Source organism: Bos indicus, chromosome 8, assembly GCF_029378745.1.
Source record: "Bos indicus isolate NIAB-ARS_2022 breed Sahiwal x Tharparkar chromosome 8, NIAB-ARS_B.indTharparkar_mat_pri_1.0, whole genome shotgun sequence".
NCBI classification, from domain to species: domain Eukaryota; kingdom Metazoa; phylum Chordata; class Mammalia; order Artiodactyla; family Bovidae; genus Bos; species Bos indicus.
This window is the reverse complement of record NC_091767.1, coordinates 352,807-373,694: the sequence shown is the minus strand read 5'-3', so window position 1 is coordinate 373,694 and position 20,888 is coordinate 352,807. Positions and strand designations below refer to the sequence as shown.

Here is a 20,888-nt window from a genome sequence, read left to right as displayed (position 1 = left end):
ACAAAGTAGAAATCAATAATGGGGAAGGCAGTGGCACCCCACTCCAGTACTCTTGCCTGGAAAATCCATGGACAGAGGAGCCTGGTAGGCTGCCATCCATGGGGTCGCTAAGAGTTGGACACGACTGAGCGACTTCACTTTCACTTAATACTTTCATGCATTGGAGAAGGAAATGGCAATCCACTCCAGTGTTCTTGCCTGGAGAATCCCAGGGGCGGGGAAGCCTGGTGGGCTGCCATCTATGGGGTCACACAGAGTAGGACACGACTGAAGCGACTTAGCAGCAGCAGCAGCATTAGAAATCAATAAAACTGAAGAGAAAAATACATGAAATAAATGAAATGCAAGAAATGAAATCACAAGCTTGTATTCTGAACAACAATAGAATTGGTAAAACTCCAGCCAGGCTGACAAAAACAGAAAAAATACAAACTATAAATATGAATATATCTGAGACATCATTACGAAAAAGGAATGTTAAGAACAATTCCATGTCCATAAATATGATAATTTAAATTTCTTTTCCTTGACAGACAAGAACTATCAAGCTTTACTCAAGAAAAACAAATAAGATGAATAGCCAGATCCTATTCACTTCCCTATTCTAATTCATAGTTAGCATTGCATCAAGAGGAAGAACTTCAGGCACATAGTTTCACTGGAGGTTTTTATCAATCATTCAAGGAATAAATAATAGCCAATTTCATAAATTCTCTTATAAGAAATAGAAGAGAACACTTTCTACCTCATTCTGTGGAGCCAGAATTGCACTAACCCCAAATCTAACCATTACAAGAAAAGAAAATTACAGAACTGTAACTTAGTAGGTGATTGCAGCCATGAAATTAAAAGACAATTGCTCCTTGGAAGAAAAGCTATGACAAACCTAGACAGTGTGTTAAAAAAGAAGAGACATCATTTTGCCTACCAAGGTCCATCTAGCCAAAGCTATAGTTTTTCCAGTAGTCATGTATGGATGTGAGAGTTGGCCCATAAAGAAGGCTGAGTGCTAAAGAATTGATGCTTTTGAACTGTGATGATGGACAAGACTCTTGCAAGTCCTTTGGACAGCTAGGAGATCCAACCAGTCAATCCTAAAGGAAGTCAACCTTGAATATTCATTGAAAGGACTGATGCTGAAGCTGAAGCTCCAATATTTGACCACCTGATGCGAAGAACAGGCACATTGGAAAAGACCCTGATGCTGGGAAAGACTGAAGGCAGGAGGAGAAGGAGGAAGTAGAAGATTAAATGGTTGGATGGCATCACCGACTCAATGGACGTGATTTTGAGCAAACACCGGAGATAGTGAAGGATAGGGAAGCCTGGAATGCTGCAGAACATGGGGTCACAAAGAGTCAAACACGATTTAATGAGTGAACAACAAAAACTCTTAGTAACACAGATGCAAAAAGTGCCCAATCTAAGAAAATCCAGTGCAGCAATATGTAAAAACAATAAGTAGCATGACCAAATAAGGATTATTCCAAGAATGCAAGACTGATTTGATGTTCAAAAATCAATCAGTTTATTTTGTTATACCAGAAATCAAAGGAACTAAAACAGCTGAAACAGATTTGAAAAAGAAAAACATAATTAGAGGAATAATTGTGATTTTAAGAATTATTATGAGGTCACAATAAGAATGAGATTGTGATATTAGCTAATGTTTTAGAAAATAAGATGAATGGAACAGAATAGAGAATGAAGCAACAGACAAATAATCTTGAGCAAGTTGTAAAAGCAGTTCAATGGATAAAGAATAGTTTCAAGAAATGGGCCTATAGAAAGTGAACATCAATATGCTAAAAATTTAAGCTTGACTTATACCTCCCACCTCATACAAAAATTAACCCCCACTTTCTCTTAGGCCTAAATAGAAATGTTAAGTGTGTGAAATATCTGGAAGAAAATATAGAAGAAAATCTGCATGACTTTGGGTTAGTCAAAAGTTTTTAGTCACAACAACAAAAATGTAGTCTATAAATACAAAAAGATAAATTGAACTTTGTCAAAACTTAAACCTTTTGCTCTGTGAAAAATCTTAAAAAATGAAGACAGGGAATTCCCTGGTTGTTCAGTGGTTAGGACTCCATGCTTCCATTGCAGGGAGCATGGGTTTGAAACCTGGTTGGGAACCTAAGATTCCACAAGGCATGTGGTTTGGTGAGGGGGAAACAAAAAGGACAAGTAACGGAATGGGAGAAAATATTTGTAAAACATTCCCTCGTGGGTCAGTGATAAAGAATCTGCCAGCAATACAGGAGACCTGGGTTCAATCCCTGGGTTGGCAAGATTCCCTGGAGAAGGGAATGGCAACCCAACTCCACTGTTCTTGCCTGGAGAATCCCATGGACAGAGGAGCCTGGCAGGCTACAGTCCATGGGGTCACAAAGAGTCAACAAAACTGAGCGACTAACACTTAAAGATGCTAAGAGATAAGCAGACACATTTTCAATGATGGTATGGTAAATAAGTATATGAAAAACTATTGACAACATTTACGTTAAAAAGTTCGACATAAAGCGACAGTGAGATATAACTGCATACATTGCTGGGTGGAAGGCAAAACTGTGGGCTGCTGAGGAATAACAACTGAGAAGTTTCTTATAAAGTTTAAACACAGTCTTATCATACAGCCTGATGATCTCAGTCCTAGATATTTGTCTAAAAGCAATGGAACCCTGTGTTTATTCAAAAACCTTAATTTAAGTGTTCTTAGAAGCTTTATTTGTAATTGCTAAAAGTTGAAAACAAGCCAGATATTCTTCAAACTGAATAGATAAACAGACTGCAGAACACCCATTCAATACTGCTTTTCAGCCATAAAACGACAACCTCTGAGTCATTCAACAAATTGGATACATGTTAAATGCATTCCACTAAGTGAAAGAAGCAAAATCCAAAAGGTTTGATAGTCTGTGATTCCTTTTATGTGAAAATCTGGAAACTCTGTTAGAACTAGGGTAATGGTAACTAGGTCAGTGTTTGCCAGGGTTTGAGGGCTGGGGTCTTTGTTGACTCCTGACAGGAAGTGTGTATGGTGTTTGGGGTGATGGAAGTGTCTATAAGGAAATATATTGGATCCATAACTCAAAACTCTTACAACTGTATACTGAAAAGAACATATTTTACCACACGTGAATTTAACAAAATGAGCTATGATGGAGAGGAACCTGACAGGGAACACAGATTGTAGCAAAGCTGTTTAAATTGCACATGAACCTTGTAACCACAGTCAAGTGGATTGGGAGAAAGAAAGAGCCCTAAGTAACTTGGAAAAATAGCGTTTGACCAGAAACTGACACTCAGGATGAAAGGAACCCAGATAGTGTCCTCTTCCTGGCAGTTAACCATGCGTTAAACTTCATGGACGTGTGTTTGCATGTGTGTGTGCTCAGTTGCTCAGTCGTGTCCAACTCTTTGCAACCCCATATACTTTAGCCCTCCAAGCTTCTCTGTCCATGGCATCCTCCAGGCAAGAATACTGGAGTGGGTTGCCATTTCCTTCTCCAGGGGATCTTACTGACCCAGGGCTCAAACCTGCATCTCCTGCACTGGCTGGCAGATTGTGTTCCTCTGAGCCACCAGGGAAGTCTTCATATACAAGTGCAATAGAGTTAAAGAAATGAGCACGTGCATTTTAGGTAGTTTCGGTTATAAATATGGAGAAGGTTGACATGTGGAGCCTGAATTAGATTGAATGTATCAATATGAAAACAGTGATAGATAGCTAGAGAGAGAAACCAGCCACCGTAGGTAACTGTACTGTGAACCAGCTGTGTGGACAGGGAGGTGCCTGCAAAGTCTGTTAGCATTCCTTCTGTCCCACTGTCTCTGCTGGCCCAGCTAACGTGTTTACCAAAGACGTTCTTTTCCATCTCCATGTGAATTGCCTTTCCTCCTCTGAGGTCCCAACCCCCTACCCCCAACATCCTCTTTGTCTTTAGCTGAGATGTTGTTTAAGCTGAGGGTCTCAGCCATTTTGGCGAGTGACTCAATTTTCTTGGGTCTCTCCCAGGTGTACATGCTTTTCTGTCAGGGAACGTTTAACAGGAGTATTCCTGTGTGCTGTTTCCTGTCTCTCATAAATCCTCTGTTCCTTATCAGTTTCTGGTAATGAGTGGAGTGGCACACTGCTCCCAGGACTGAGGTCATGAGATAAAACGCATGCATGGATTTCCTTCAGTAAACATTCTCCTTAACGACAAAAGTGCTTAGTCACAACCCTCTTTCTTGAGATATGGATTGTCTTCTGACATTATGATCATTGTTAATTCCTTGTTTCCTTGATAACAGTTGCTGTACGTCTGGTTTTCTGATCTTTATCATTGTCGAAAGAAATTCCTTGTACAACAGCCTATTATATACTTACAGAAAGATCATTAAAGCACCCTTGCTCCACCAGAGGCTTGGGTCCCCATGACTTTCTTTCTCTCTCTCTCTCCCTCCCTCCCTCTGGCTAATTCTCTGGAGTGTGGAAACCCGCTGAGCTCACTTTCCTGTCCAGGCTTTCAAGACCTCTTCGAGAGGACATCCTGTGCCTTCATGAGTGGTGCAAGCCCTGTTCAAGGGTTTTATTGGTTCTTGACGTAAACCAGGGAATATTACTTTCTTTCTCTCTTTCACTTTTTTATCATCGATCTGGAACAACAGGTTCCAGTCCATTAAAGGACCGCAACACTTTTCAACTTCTGTGTGATCTTCTCCTGTTCATCTGTCTCAGGCCCATTTAATTCTTAGACCAGCCAGAAGAACGTAGACAGATGGAAAATTCTTCCTCCCTGACAGGGCTATATTATTTGTACTTATTTTGGCCTGTAAAAACTAAAATAACATTTTCCTGAAACCATTTCCAATCTCTGAAGCATTCAAATTACTCCCAATCAGTATTATATGTGAGAGAAAGACCAAGTTCACTAAGGGAGGCAATCAGAAGTCACTGACCTCCTCTTGAAGGAGAACTTGACACATCCCTGTACGGTCACCCTACGGTGTTTGAAATGTATGTGAAATGACACAGAGAAGAAGTGCAGGGACTGAGGTCTCTAGGAGTTTTGTAGGTCATTAAATCATCGTAGGTTCAGGTGTGACCTTGGCTGCACAAAGAATTCTCACTTCATAACCAGTAATTTGTGTGTCATTGAGGGTTCATAAATCTGACCCATCTTTGCTTTGAAGGGACTATTGTACTCACTGTGAATATTTGCCTTTTTAAAACATGAGCTACATGCTTGATTAAACACACAGCTTGATTAAGTACACAAGTGATGAAAGGTACACAGAAGGTGTGTGACCCCACGTACAGTGCCTCTATCTTTATCCACCCTTGTTGTTGTTGTTGTTTTATTTACTCTTTAAAACAATGACATTTTGAGCCTGGCAACTAAATGAAAGCTTCAGTTCAGTTCAGATCAGTTGCTCAGTCATGTCCGACTTTTTGCAACCCCATGAATCTCAGCATGCCAGGCCTCCCTGTCCATCACCAACTCCCGGAGTTCACTCAAAATCATGTCCATCAAGTCGGTGATGCCATCCAGCCATCTCATCCTCTGTCGTCCCTTTCTCCTCCTGCCCCCAATCCCTTCCAGCATCAGAGTCTTTTCCAATGAGTCAACTCTTCGCATGAGGTGGTCAAGTATTGGAGTTTCAACTTTAGCATCATTCCTTCTAAAGAACACCCAGGACTGATCTCCTTTAGAATGGATTGGTTGGATCTCCTTGCAGTCCAAGGGACTCTCAAGAGTCTTCTCCAACACCACAGTCCAAAAGCATCAATTCTTCGGTGCTCAGCTTTCTTCACAGTCCAACTCTCACAGCCATACATGACCACTGGAAAAACCATAGCCTTGACTAGATGGACCTTTGTTGGCAGAGTAATATCTCTGCTTTTTAATATGCTGTCTAGGTTGGTCATAACTATCCTTCCAAGGAGTAAGCGTCTTTTAATTTCATGGCTGCAGTCACCATCTGCAGTGATTTTGGAGCCCTCAAAAATTAAGTCTGACACTGTTTACACTGTTTCCCCATCTATTTCCCATGAAGTGATGGGACCAGATGCCATGATCTTCGTTTTCTGAATGTTGAGCTTTAAGCCAACTTTTTCACTCTCCTCTTTCACTTTCATCAAGAGGCTTTTGAGTTCCTCTTCACTTTTTGCCATAAGGGTGGTGTCATCTGCATATCTGAGGTTATCGATATTTCTCCCAGCAATCTTGATTCCAGCATGTGCATCTTCCAGCCCAGCGTTTCTCATGATGTACTCTGCATATAAGTTAAATAAGCAGGGTGACAATATACAGCCTTGACGTACTCCTTTTCCTATTTGGAACCAGTCTGTTGTTCCATGTCCAGTTCTAACTGTTGCTTCCTGACCTGCATGCAGGTTTCTCAAGAGGCAGGTCAGGTGGTCTGGTATTCCCATTTCTCTTTCAGAATTTTCCACAGTTTATTGTGATCCACATAGTCAAAGGCTTTGGCATAGTCAATAAAGCAGAAATAGATGTTTTTCTGGAACTCTCTTGCTTTTTCAATGATCCATCAGATGTTGGCAATTTGATCTCTGGTTCCTCTGCCTTTTCTAAAACCAACTTGAACATCTGGAAGTTCATGGTTCATGTATTGCTGAAGCCTGGCTTGGAGAATTTTGAGCATTACTTTGCTAGCATGTGAGATGAGTGCAATTGTGCGGTAGTTGGAGCATTCTTTGGCATTGCCTTGCTTTGGGATTGGAATGAAAACTGACCTTTTCCAGTGCTGTGGCCACTGCTGAGTTTTCCAAATTTGCTGGCATATTGAGTGCAGTACTTTCACAGCATCATCTTTCAGGATTTGAAATAGCTCAACTGGAATTCCATCACCTCCACTAGCTTTGTTCGTAGTGATGCTTTATAAGGCCTACTTGACTTCACATTCCAGGATGTCTGGCTCTAGGTGAGTGATCACACCATCGTGATTATCTGGGTCATGAAGCTCTCTTTTTTTGTACAGTTCTGTGTATTCTTGCCATCTCTTCTTAATATCTTCTGCTTCTGTTAGGTCCATACCATTTCTGTCCTTTACCGAGCCCATCTTTGCATGAAATGTTCCTTTGGTATCTCGAATTTTCTTGAAGCATTCTCTAGTTTTTCCCATTCTGTTGTTTTCCTCTATTTATTTGCATTGATCTCTGAGGAAGGCTCTCTTATCTCTCATTGCTATTCTTTGCAATTCTGCATTCAGATGCTTATATCTTTGCTTTTCTCCTTTGCTTTTCACTTATCTTCTTTTCACAGCTATGTGTAAGGCCTCCCCAGAGAGACGTTTTGCTCTTTTGCATTTCTTTTCCATGGTGATGGTCTTGATCCCTGTCTCCTGTACAATGTCACAAACCTCCATCCATAGTTTACCAGGCACTCTGTCTATGAGATCTAGTCACTTAAATCTATTTCTCACTTCCACTGTATAATCATAAGGAATTTGATTTAGGTCATACCTGAATGGTCTAGTGGTTTTCCCTACTTTCTTCAATTTCAGTCTGAATTTGGCAATAAGGAGTTCATGATCTGAGCCACAGTCAGCTCCCAGTCTTGTTTTTGCTGTCTGTATAGAGCTTCTCCATCTTTGGCTGCAAAGAATATAATCAATCTGATTTTGGTGTTGACCATCTTGTGATGTCCATGTGTAGAGTCATCTCTTGTGTTGTGGAAGAGGGTGTTTGTTGTGACCAATGCATTCTCTTGGCAAAACCCTATTAGCCTTTGCCCTGCTTTATTCTGTACTCCAAGGCCAAATTTGCCTGTTACTCCAGGTGTTTCTTGACTTCCTACTTTTGCATTCCAGTCCCCTATAATGAAAAAGACATCTCTTTTGGGTATTAGTTCTAAAAGACCTTGTAGGTCTTTCATAAAAGCGCTCAACTTCAGCTTCTTCAGCATTACGGGTTGGGGCATAGGCTTGGATTACCGTGATATTGAATATTTTGTCTTGGAAACAAACAGAAATCATTCTGTCATTTTTGAAATTGCATTCAGGTACGCTTTTTTGACTCTTTTGTTGGCCATGATGGCTACTCCATTTCTTCTGAGGGATTCCTGCCCGCAGTAGTAGATATAATGGTCATCTGAGTTAAATTCACCCATTCCAGTGCATTTTAGTTTGCTGATTCCTAGAATGTCGATGTTCACTCTTGCCATCCCCTGTTTGACCACTTCCAATTTGCCTTTATTCATGGACCTAACATTCCAGGTTCCTATGCAATATTGCTCCTTACAGCATTGGATCTTGCTTCTGTCACCAGTCACATACACAACTGGATATTGTTTTTGCTTTGGCTCCATCCCTTCATTCTTTCTGGAGTTATTTCTCCACTGATCTCCAGTAGCATATTGGGCACTTACCAACCCGGGGAGTTCCTCTTTCAGTATTCTATCATTTTGCCTTTTCATACATGCCTGAGGTTAGGGGAGGCGGCTGAAAGGAGCAACCCCATGTCCAAGGAGCAGTGGTTGCTCAGGCACAGGAGGGCTGAGAGGAGCTACCCCACAAGGTCAGGACGGGTGGCAGTGAGGAGATACCCCTCGCCCAAGGTAAGGAGCAGTGGCTGCACTTTGCTGGAACAGCTGTGAAGGGATACCCCACGTCCAAGGTAACAGAAACCCAAGTAAGATGGTACATGTTGTGAGAGGGCATCAGAGGGCAGACACACTGAAACCATAATCACAGAAAACTAGCCAATCTGATCACATGGACCACAGCCTTGTCTAACTCAATGAAACTAAGCCATGCCCACCCAGGATGGGCGGGTCATGGTGGAGAGGTCTGACAGAATGTGGTCCACTGGAGAAGGGAATGGCAAACCGCTTCAGTATTCTTGCCTTGAGAACCCCATGAACAGTATGAACAGTATGGAATGAAAGCTTAGTAGAATGTATATGTATATTCACTACCTCTAAAGAATTGAACAATAATTCAAGCAGATTACTTTTATAGTGGTGACAAGAACAGGAGTCATCCAACTCTAAAATACAATAGGATTTATATTTTTTTAAAACCATAACTAATACATATTCCTTAGAACAATATGTCTGCTGGGGTTAATGTGTTTTTTTTTATAACTTGAAAAAATATTATTTCTTCCATGTTTTTAATCCTTCTCACTTAAAAATTAAATAGCACTAAGGTTGTAATTGCTAAATAGAATGATAAAATACATTCATATCTTGTTACTTTATTACAAATTGCCACATAATAAACTGAAAAGATAATCCAGAGTGGCCTATGAGTGAAACTGATTCCCACTTTTTCTCTAACAGGACCATGTAACACACAGTATCATATGCACAAATAGCCTAGAATCACTCTTTTGTACATCATACATGTCATGGTCTGTTAGCATCTTATTTTCCTGCTTCCTTCAAGTGTAGTGACCAGGATGTCTGAAGGTTACATAAATCAAAGCATAATTTAGAGACTCCACTGTATGGAGACTCCAACTCCATACAGTGATAATGAGACAGGAGGGTGCAGGGATCAACCTTTGAAGGAATGACAGAGCCCAAAGATATGATGTAAACTGACTAGACCCAAATAGGCACACGATGGTGGACGGGTTGACCTCCACTTGACCTGAAGCCTCGATATGCACTCACTGGAATACAACAGCAAGCTGGGTGACACACCCCTGGCACCACGACCACAAGGTCAGAAAGTGGGCAGTGGCCCAATTCCTGGAAATCACAGCCCCTTCCCCGAAATAACTGGAATATTCCTCCAACTCCTTAACCTATGAAATTTCCCACTGCTATAAAAACTGACTCCCCACACCCAGGGGCCTGCTCTTTCCTTCTGAGATGACCCACATGCTGTCTATGGAGTGTGTATCTCCCTGAGTAAACCTTCTGTGCACGACTGAACACAGACACATGCACACACACACATACACACACACTTTACCATGGCTCACTCTTGAATTCTTTCCTGCTCTAAGTCAGGAAGCCACACTTGGCAGCCATCCCAGGGCCTCAGACGTGACCCACTCTCTTTCCTGTGTCAATAAGATGGGATGCTGACAAAGAAGATGAGTCTTAAAAAGCAGTCTTTTCTATGCCTTGGATGAGAAAGGCACGTCCACAGGCTATAAGCAGGGTATTATGAATTCTTGAAGACAGTTCCAAAGAGGCTCAAGGAGGGAGGTTGACAATGTGAACTCTGAAATACATTTTAAAAATTCCCATAATCTTTTTGCTTTTGATGAATGATTACAAGAAGTTTGCACTGATAGCAGAAATTAGTGGTAGATAGAGGGCTGGGTATTGGTCTAAAGGTAGTGCTATAGCAATGAAGTATCAGCAGGTAACACCCTCCAAACCATCTCTCTATCTGCTTTCTCCACTTCCTGTTATCTTGGGAATGCATGACTCATTAGAGTAACCATGAGTCTCATTGCTTAGTCATCGTTGCTTCAGTCTTTAATCTCAAGACTTAACAAAAGAAGTATAGTTTTTGAAAGTGATTTGTGATAATCTGATGATGTTCTTGTACTGTTTGTTAAGTGGGTTGATTAATTGGAAAACATAAAATAAAAATATCATCAACCATATTTTTCTTGTTCCTTTGGTTTTACAACTCCCAGTGCTATTTATATTTGCAGTTGGTTCTGGCTTTGCCCTAATGTTATGAGAATGAGCACCGTGTATTAATGAGAGTAGACATATAATGTCAAAAATCTTCCCTGATAATTTGCAATCACCTGGAAACCTGGACATTTACAAGAAGTCAGCATGTCCAGAGAGGTATGTGAGAAAGGTGTCTTATCTTCCACGGACCCTGTAGTCTGTACACGGTAAGCACTCTGGAAACTGAAAATGATGCTACAACATGAAACTGGGTTTCATTCTTGTTATCACAGTGAACAATGACTTGTAAACCAAGACCAGAAGCTTGTTTCCATGCTCCTCTTTAATGTTTTTACCTCCTCCTCTGTAACTCACTCCAGAATGATGGTGGTCCCTACACCATCATCAATGGAACTTGTCATCAATGGAATTCATGTTTTTGACAGTTGTACTCACTGTTGTGTCCACAAGACCCAGAAGTTTGAGCAGAGATAGAAGCAGGAGTCCAGGTAGGAGGGAGCTGCAGGAAGCCATCAGGTAATGATGATGGTGGAGTGGATGGCTGGATGTAGAAGACTGGTGAGAGGTGTTGTGTAGTGAATTCTGTGACTGTAGAACCTACAGGTTCTGCTGGTGGATTGTTGTGAGGTGTGAGGGAGACAGAGGGGCTTCCCAGGTGGCTCAGTTGTAGCGAATCTGCCTGCAATGCAGGAGACTCAGTTTGATCCCTGGTTGGGAAGATCCCCTGGAGAAGGAAATGGCAACCCACTCCAGTACTCTTGGCTGGATAATTCCATGGACAGAGAAGCCTGGCAGATGACAATCCATGGTGTCACGGTGAGTCGGACATGACTGAGCACACACAAACTCATGAGAGTCAGAGGAGTCAGGAGTAACTCTGATTTTCAAGCTTTTACCTTTCTTTTACTCTGACCTAAACCAAGGATGGAGTGAGTTTTTACTTCCTGAGTAGACACCCGCTTGTATGAATCTGGGATTCAGGCACAGGTGATGAGTTGAGATGTACATTCCAAGAAGGCTCTGTGTGTAGATTGTAATTAAAGCCAGTAGATTGGATGCAATGACTGAAGGAGTGGCTGTAAATAAGTTCAAGGATTTAGCCCTGGGGCTTTCCCTGGCAAAGAGCCGAAGTTAGACCTCACCCATATGTCTACAAGAGAAGGCAGAGAATGGGGTATAGGTCAGGTCATGGAGGTCACTGCCAACCTCCACAGGACCCTGCAGGTAGAGGGGGTGGGTGACAGCCCAGGTAGGATGGAGCCAGGGATATTCAGAGGCGAGGAGCTGGATAACACAAGTACAGTACACTTTGGAGGACATAAAAAACAGAGTTTGCAATAACTGGTGAAGGAAGTGGGATTGTGAGAAACTTTTTAGCATGGTAGAAGCTATAATGGCACCCCACTCCAGTACTCTTGCCTGGAAAATCCCACGGATGGAGGAGCCTGGTAGGCTGCAGTCCATGGGGTCGCTAGAGTCCGACACAACTGAGCGACTTCACTTTCCCTTTTCACTTTCATGCATTGGAGAAGGAAATGGCAACCCACTCCAGTGTTCTTGCCTGGAGAATGCCAGGGACAGGACAGCCTGGTGGGCTGCTGTCTATGGAGCTGCACAGAGTCGGACATGACTGAAGCGACTTAGCAGCAGCAGCAGAAGCTATTTACAGATAAAGAGAATTTATTCATATAAGACAATATATTTCTGTTTCCACCCTTGGAACTTTTGCTGGTATTCAAATTTGCTCATGAATGTTATGAATACTTACACACATATATATGAATATACATATGTGTGTGTGTGTGTGTGTGTGTGTACGAGCACGTTAGTAATGGTGCAGACTTAACCTCCTCTCTAGAAGCCGTGTGCTGGGATGTTGACAGCCAGGGCTTCTGCATTAGTTGGGTTCAAATGCTGGCACAGCTACTTAATAAAACTGCTAATAGTAGTTCCCAGGTGTGTTTGTACTTCAGGTCTTCTCAGAGCATTACCTGCCAAGTAATCCTCGAGAGACTCATATAATACAGGTGCTATTATACCACCTATTTTCTGTGCTGTGTGCTGTGCTAAGTTGCTTAGTCATGTCCAACTCTTCGCGATCCCACTGACTGCAGCCACGGGATTCTGTCCTCTGTCCACGGGATTCTCCAGGCAAGAATACTGAAGGGGGTTGCCATGGCATCCTCCAGGAGATCTTCCTGACCCCAGGAAGGAATCCATGTCTCTTATGCATAATCTGCATTAGCAGGTGGGTTCTTTACCACTTGTACCACCTGAGAAGCCCATATCACCCATCTCACAGGTAGGAAAATTGAGATGCAGAAAGCTTAAGTAAGGGCTTCCCAGGTTGGTGCTCAGTGGTAAAGAACCCGCCTGCCAAAACAGGAGATGTGGGTTCAATCCCTGGGTGGGGAAGATCCCCTGGAGGTGAAAAATGGCAACCCACTCTAGTATTCTTGCCTGGAAAATCCCATGGACAGAGAAGCCTGGTGGGTGACAGTCCATGGGGTCAAAAGAGTCGGACACAACTGAGTGACTAAACAACAACAAAGCTTGAGTAAATGGTCCTCAGCATAGAGCCTTGGAGGTGAAGCTGGCCCTGAGTGCTTGTTCAGTAGTGATCCTACGGTTATGTTTGCCCTGCTCTTACAATAAAGCAGTCCATAACTGTTAAAGGAGTTTTGAAATATTATTAGCAATAATAATAATACTTATTAGCAATATGCTTATACAGGACTACAAGGAAAACATGACTGCATAGACTTTTCCAGTCCAGTATGTATGAGTTCAACAGAAGCTTCAGTTGCAGTGGAGGCCTCACCCACATGAGTCATGAGTCTTGTTAAATCCTAGCATGTCAAGTTCAGACAACACAGTCCTGTGATAGTAAAATGCAATCGCAGTATGAATAATCTTTTCTTATTATTTGTTCAGTAAGTCATACTGTAGATAAGCAATCAAAATCACATTTCTAGCTTGGAATATTTCTCTCAGGAGTCCCTTTCTATAGGAAAATCTGCTTTTAAAATGCTCTTGCCTTTGAATCAACTGCACTCCAATAAAATTGTTTTTAAAAAGATCTTGCCCCTCCCAGCTTCTGCCTGCAAGGGAGGGAGGCCTTCTCAGCCTGAAGGCCCTCCGGACTGAAAGCCCGGACTTGCTTCTGATTTACTGCCCATCTGCCTTCCCCACCTGCCATTCATACCTGAGCAGCCGTGCATTTAATTCATGTTGTTGTTATTCAGTCCTCAGTCATGTCTGACTGTTTTCGACCCCATGGACTGTCACCCGCCAGGCTTCCCTGTCCATGGGATTTCCCAGGCAAGAATACTGGAGTGGACTGCCATTTCCTCCTCCAGGGGATCTTCTCCACCCAGGGATCAAACCCAAGTCTGTGCCTCCTGCATTGGCAGGTGGGTTCTTTAATACTGAGCCTTGTTTCACGTTAGTTGGGCTGAAATGCAGACTGCCTGGTTGCCCATTCTAGATGTTAGCTCAGCTGCTGTTGTCAGACTATTCTCAGGCCATTCTGGAAGCAAATCTATGAGTAACAGCATCTCTGTGAAAATACTGCTGCTAATTTCCTCTCTCAATTGGACTGACAAAGGGTCTGCTTTTTCCTTTGTAACATAACCTCTAATTATGTAGGATAATCACACTTAGGGGCTTCCCTGGTAATTCAGCTGGTAAAGAATCCACCTGCAGTGCAGGAGACCTGGGTCAGGAAGATCCCCTGGAGGAGGGCATGGCAACCCACTCCAGTATTCTTGCCTGGAGAATCCCCAAGGACAGAGGAGCCTGGTAGGTGACAGTCCATGGGGTTGCAAAGAGTCGGACACGACTGAGTGACTAACACACAGCAGTCACACTTAGATGTGTTTAACTTCTAACTGTGTATGTGTGATGGATACGGTTTTGGAGTTACATTCTGTTTCACCACTTCCTGCCTTTTCATTCCCGGAAAAATTATTTAACTTCTCTAAGCCTCAATATATTCATATGGAAACTGGTAGATAAAATTTTCCTTGAAGGTTGTGAAACCTGAAAACAATGTTTAAAACCACTGAGCAGAATGTCTGGAGCCTCCAAGAAGAATGGAAGGATCTTTGCCTGTCCCGGAGTATTCTTGTAAAAAGATTCACAGTGACTGTCCCATCAGACAAGGCATGCAAAGCTCCTGCTGTTTATCACAGACTCGGGAAATTTTAATAGTGATAACTTCTCTCTGTGTAAAGTAAAACGTAAATTCAGGTGTGGAATATGTGCTAGACATATTATATTGCTTGTGATCTTCCTATGATTAACTTTTTTTCAGATTCAATAAATGTGGTAGAAATAGGAAAGTTGTCAAAAGGAAAGGAAAAGGATTAAAATTTCCTTTGAGGCAAAAAAGAAGAGTGTTACCAAATAAAGGAGTCTATAATAAATAAAATGCTACTGTACAAAATGATGGAGGAGGAAATGATAACTCAATCCATTGTTCCTGCCTTGGAAATCCCGTGGACAGAGGAGCCTGGTGGGCTACAGTCCATGGAGTCACAGAAGAGTCAGACACGACTAAGTGACTGAGCACGCATACAAAAAGGGGAAATCAGTTGATGACAAAACAGGACAAAAGCAGCCATCAGTTTTGGTAGAAGAATCAGGGCAATGTATGTGGAAGGGACAGTGTTTTTCTGTGGATAAGAGCTTGAGTTACAGTGACAGACAGACCTGGTTTAGATACTGATTTGGGCATGTTTTTGGTAATGCTCTGCAGTGAAATTTCTTCCATTCCAAGAGACATGTTATAATACCATCTTCCTGACAGGTGATTTATATCTGGCTAAGTAGTAAATCAGAACAGTTCCAGGCTTGCCAACATCATTTCATTAAATCTTGCTTTTAACAATTTTACAGTCAAGCACACCTGTAAAATACTTTCAGGAAGGTGAATTTACCTTCTTGATGTAACTAACCCACTTGAATTACTTTAATCCCTGAGGATCATCTAACTCCAAAATTCTGGAAAGTAATTTTCAATGAGTGAATATGTTTCTTTCCTATAGAAATATAACTGCTTTTCTCTAATTCTTGCCTCTTGCTTGATTTCTGTTTAAATTTTCTATGTTTTGCAACTGACATAATGCATTATTTTGGTGGCTCTAAAGATCAGATCAGATCAGATCAGTCACTCAGTCGTGTCCGATTCTTTGCGACCCCATGAATCGCAGCATGCCAGGCCTCCCTGTCCATCACCAACTCCTGGAGTTCACTCGGACTCACGTCCATCAAGTCAGTGATGCCATACAGCCATCTCATCCTCTGTCATCCCCTCCTCCTCCTGCCCCCAATCCCTCCTAGCATCAGAGTCTTTTCCAATGAGTCAACTCTTCACATGAGGTGGCCAAAGTACTGGAGTTTCAGCTTTAGCATCATTCCTTCCAAAGAAATCCCAGGGCTGATCTCCTTCAGAATGGACTGGTCATGTGTTTATACCAAGGGGGTGAATTCAGGTGTCATTCAATCAGAGCTGCTGAGAAGAAGGCTCAGTCAATAATTTAACTTTAGTTTAAACTTAATAGTTTAACAAGCAACCCCGTCAGTAATTATCTCCCCTATGACTTGAGGACTTTTACTTATTGTGCAAAAGCCTGCCTTTTGCTGAAGGACACATCCCCAGAATGGAGATTAAACAGGTGAACTTGACCTCATATATGCCAGGTTAATATCCAATTCTTCCCAGTTAGTCCATAAATCTTAAGGATATATATATAACTGGATTTATAAATATGAAAATATAATAACATGATTATGTAAAACCATTTATCATCAAAATTTTCTGAGATAATTCATAAAACCTAATATTTATCTCTAAAATAGATGATCAGAACACTTAAAATGAAAGTTTAGGTCTGCTGAAATCCAACTCTTTAATCTCTGATATTCTTCTTTATCTACAGAAGCATGGCAAACCATCGCATTTCTTTAAAAGCTTGTTATCATTGGTAACTTTTAGTAGTCTCTGAAATGTAATTTAAATATTCTATGAATATATCTTTTGATAGATTGGCATAAAATATTAATATAAAACCATATGTACCACACAGAATATAGTTTTAATTACTTCCAAATAATTGTACTTGAATGAAAAAAAAAAGGGAGAAATTTTCTATTCATCCATGTACAATTATTTGAAAGTAATAATTGGGAAAAAACAATTTCTTTTACAAATTAAATCATTTACTGTGCTGGCCTAAATTATGTAACAACTTCTGTTTCTATAGTAGAATGTAACTGCCTTACAATTAATAAGATGATAAAGGAAATTTCAACTGCAAACAAGATCCTGAAATCTCAAGATAAAATTAAGATTCATGAACCAACAGTGATGGAAAGTAGCTACTTTTTAGGTTCCATTCAATATTTAATTTGAAAAGCAATATAAGTAAATAAAAATTTCTAGGGATTAATATTTTGTAAATAGGTAAATAACATCATTTTTGTGCCAAAGTTTAACCAAATAATTGTTTTCTTTTCTTTCATAAAATTTTTGCACTAAAAATAAAAGGCTTCTGGAAAGCATTTTTAATGATACAGATTTTTAGAAAATCCTCAACAAATGTATATATAATTTCCAAGGTTGTGCAAAGTGGATATCTTTTCAAATGATGTATATTTAAATAACTCAGTGTCTCCATAGGCTCTTCCAAAGTTCATGGACTGTTAGAGTAATTGGATCAAAGTGACTCAGACAAGAAAAAAAATAAAATGACTAAACTAAGTCTTACATTTGTTTAAATTCAAAATAATTGTTAAAAAATAAACTATATTTTCTGAACATACCATAGATTTTAAATAAAAATTAGCAACCAGGTTTACTTTTAGTTTCTTATAGAGAGAAGTAAGTATGGAGACAAAAATAGCTTATTACTACTTCAGTTAGAATTCTGAGTCAGGTAACTTTAGAAAGTAGGGATCACTGAATTGCCTCTAGAGAACAATACCTTATTTCAAAATTAGCATGAATTTGATATTTAATAACACAAACTTTGTTTAATAGTTACATTGGACACCTACTCATTAAAATTTTAATGAATATAAATCAAAACACCAATATTTCTTGTCAAAAATGTCAAGAACCACAAATGAAATTTTGTAAAGAAGGTTTACAAATCTCGAAAAACTGAAGTTTTATGGAAATAGCCATTATACTCACATAGTCTCCGCAAAACATTTTGATGATAATGTTTAACTTCAGGGCAGATCAAATGGTGTTTAGTGTGTGGTCAGTTGAATAGACTTGTTTCACTGTGTCCCTAGAAAGAACTCAAGTTCACCGTTCAATCCAATTTAAGTGTGTCCACTGTCCACTTTGGTTTCTCAAGCAAGAAAACAGAGGGTCAGTTATGGACAAGCATTTATTAATATACTGAGCCACCAGTCACAGGCAGAATTAATGCACAAAACAAACAGAATCGGTAGCTTAACCCCTGGCTCTGTGTTGATTTAAGAAACATTAATTATCAAACCAATCAAAGCAGTGTAATCTTTTGAGAAAGCTGGTGACTTACGGAAAGTGGGTTGATTAACCACATAGTTAATGATTTATTTTCTGCTTTGTCGTTTTTAACACTCAGACTTTTTCAGTTCCTCCAGCTTCTAGCTTCATGCTTCACATGGCTAGGTTTTATATGCATCTCTACCATTCACTTGGAGAAGGAAATGGCAACCTGCTCCAGTATTCTTCCCTGGAAAATCCTGTGGATGGAGGAGCCTGGCAGGCTACGGTCAATGGGGTCGCAAAGAATTCCACACGACTTAGTGACTAACACACGTACCATTCACTAAATATATTAAACTGTTATATGTCTTATGTTAAAAAATAGTTTATTTAGGAAAGAAATGATTACCCATCAGGAGAAGTTTTGGAGAAATTATATATGTGCGCCATCATTTGTACACTTGGGCTTCCCTCATAGCTCGGTTGGTAAAGAATCTACCTGCAATGCAGGAGTCCCGGTTTGATTCCTGGGTCAGGAAGATCTGCTGGAGAAGGGATAGGCTACCCAATCTGGTATTCTTGGGCTTCCTTTGTGGCTCAGCTGGTAAAGAATCTGCCTGCAATGTGGGAGACCTGGGTTCGATCCCTGGAGAAGAGAAAGGCTACCCACTACAGTATTCTGGCCTGGAGAATTCCATGTATAATCCATGGGGTCACAGAGTCACACATGACTGAGTAACTTTCACTTTCATCTATACACTTTCATATGTATATACTTTATTTTAGGATTTAGCCTTATTACATTTTGAGGAAACATTTTAAAAACAGCTTCAAAGTCCAATATATTGTTAGGAAATATCTGTAAGCATATGTTTCATACATTATTTCCCCCAAATCACAAAATGTGTATTATAGCATTTTACTGCAACTTGCCACTTAGTGAACAACCCAGTGTTCATTTGTTGTTGTTGTGAGTCAGTCACCAAGTCCTATCTGGCTCTTTGAGACCCCATGGACTGCAGCATGCCAAGCTTCCCTGTCCCCTGCAATCTCCTGGAGTTTACCCAAGTTCATGCACATCACATCAGTGATGCCATCCAACCATCTCATTCTCTGTCACCCCCTTCTCCTTCTGCCTTCAATCTTTCCTAGCATCAGGATCTTTTCCAATGAGTCGGCTCTTCCCATCAGGTGGCACACGTGTTGGAGCTTCAGTATCGGTCCTTCCAATGAATAGTCAGGGTTGATTTCCTTTAGGATTGACTGGTTTGATCTCCTTGCTGTCAAAGGGACTCTCAAGAGTCTTCTCCAGCACCACAGTTCAAAGGCATCAATTTTCCGCCGCTCAACTTTCTTTATGGTCCAACTCTCACATCTGTACATGACTACTAGAAAGACCATAGCTTTGACTAGTTGGACCTTTGTTGGCAAAGTGATGTCTTTGCTCTTTAAGACACTGTTTAGGTTTGTTACAGCTTTCCTGCCAAAAAGCAATTGTCTTCTAATTTCTTGGCTGCAGTCACCAGTGGCAGTGATTTTAAAGCCTAAGAAAAGGAAATCTGTCATTGTTTCCACTTTCCCCCTTCTATTTGCTACTAAGTGATGGGAATAGATTCCATGATCTTAGTTTTTTAAATAATGAGTTTTAAGCCGGCTTTTCACTCTCCTCCACCCTCATCAATAGGCTCTTTAGTTCCTTTTCACTTTCTGCCATTAGAGTGGTATCATCTACATATCTGAGGTTGTTGGTATTTCTCCCAGTAATCTTGATTCCAGCTTGTAACTCATCCAGCCTGGCATTTCACATGATGTACTTAACATCTAAGTTAAGTAAACAGGGTGACAAGAAACATCCCTGGTATACTCCTTTCTCAATCCTGAACCAGTCAGTTGTTCCATACAAGGTTCTAATTGTTGTTTTTTGACCTGCATACAGGTTTCTCAGGAGACAGGTAAGATGGTCTGGTATTCCCATCTCTTTAAGAATTTTCCACAGTTTGTTGTGATCCATGCAGTCAAAGGCTTTAGTGTAGTCAGTGAAGCAGAGGTAGATGTTTTTCTGGAATTCCCTTGCTGTCCCTTGATACCATAGTTTTATTCTGCTGATTTGCATCATTGTAGCTATGGGGGTGGAGAAGGCAATGGCACCCCACTCCAGGACTCTTGCCTGGAAAATCCCATGGAAAGAGGAGCCTGGTGGGCTGCAGTCCATGGGGTCACTAAGAGTCGGACACAACTGAGCAGCTTCACTTTTCACTTTCATGCATTGGAGAAGGAAATGGCAACCCACCCCAGTGTTCTTGCCTGGAGAATCCCAGGGACGGGGGAGCCTGGTGGGCTGCCGTCTATGGGGTTGCACAGAGTCGGAAACGACGGAAGCGACTTAGCAGCAGCAGCAGCAGCTATGGGGGTTGAGAAGATCAGAGAATCAAAAAGCCACAAATTCAGGTCTGAAAGCCTCAAATTCACACTTTTTTTTTCCTGGCGAAATTGCTTTACAATGTTTTGTTGGTTTTAGAACAATGCGAATCACTGATAATTATGTATATATCCTCTCCCTCTCGTGCCTCCCTCCCACCCCCACATGCCACCCCACTACATCATCACAGAGCGTGGAGCTGAGCTCCCTGTGCTACACAGCAGCCTCCCACTCGCTGTTTTACACATGGTAGTGTGGATATGTCGGTGCTGCTCTCCCAGCTTGTCCCACCCTCTCCTTCCTCCCCTGTACCCACAAGTATGTTCTCTCCTAGGTTCATCAGTACCATTTTTCTAGATTCTCTATATAT

At 41.1% G+C, this 20,888-nt stretch overlaps 1 protein-coding gene across 1 annotated transcript in view; it reads right to left on the bottom strand.

The window, feature by feature from the left end:
• ANXA10 (annexin A10) overlaps positions 1-18,102 on the bottom strand; it is a 79,310-nt gene extending 61,208 nt beyond the window's left edge. The window contains exon 1 of the mRNA XM_019965640.2: positions 17,815-18,102. Coding sequence (XP_019821199.2) covers positions 17,815-17,832 — 18 coding nt within the window. The 5' untranslated portion in view covers positions 17,833-18,102. The remainder of the gene's footprint in view (positions 1-17,814) is intronic.
• Positions 18,103-20,888: the final 2,786 nt, after the last annotated feature.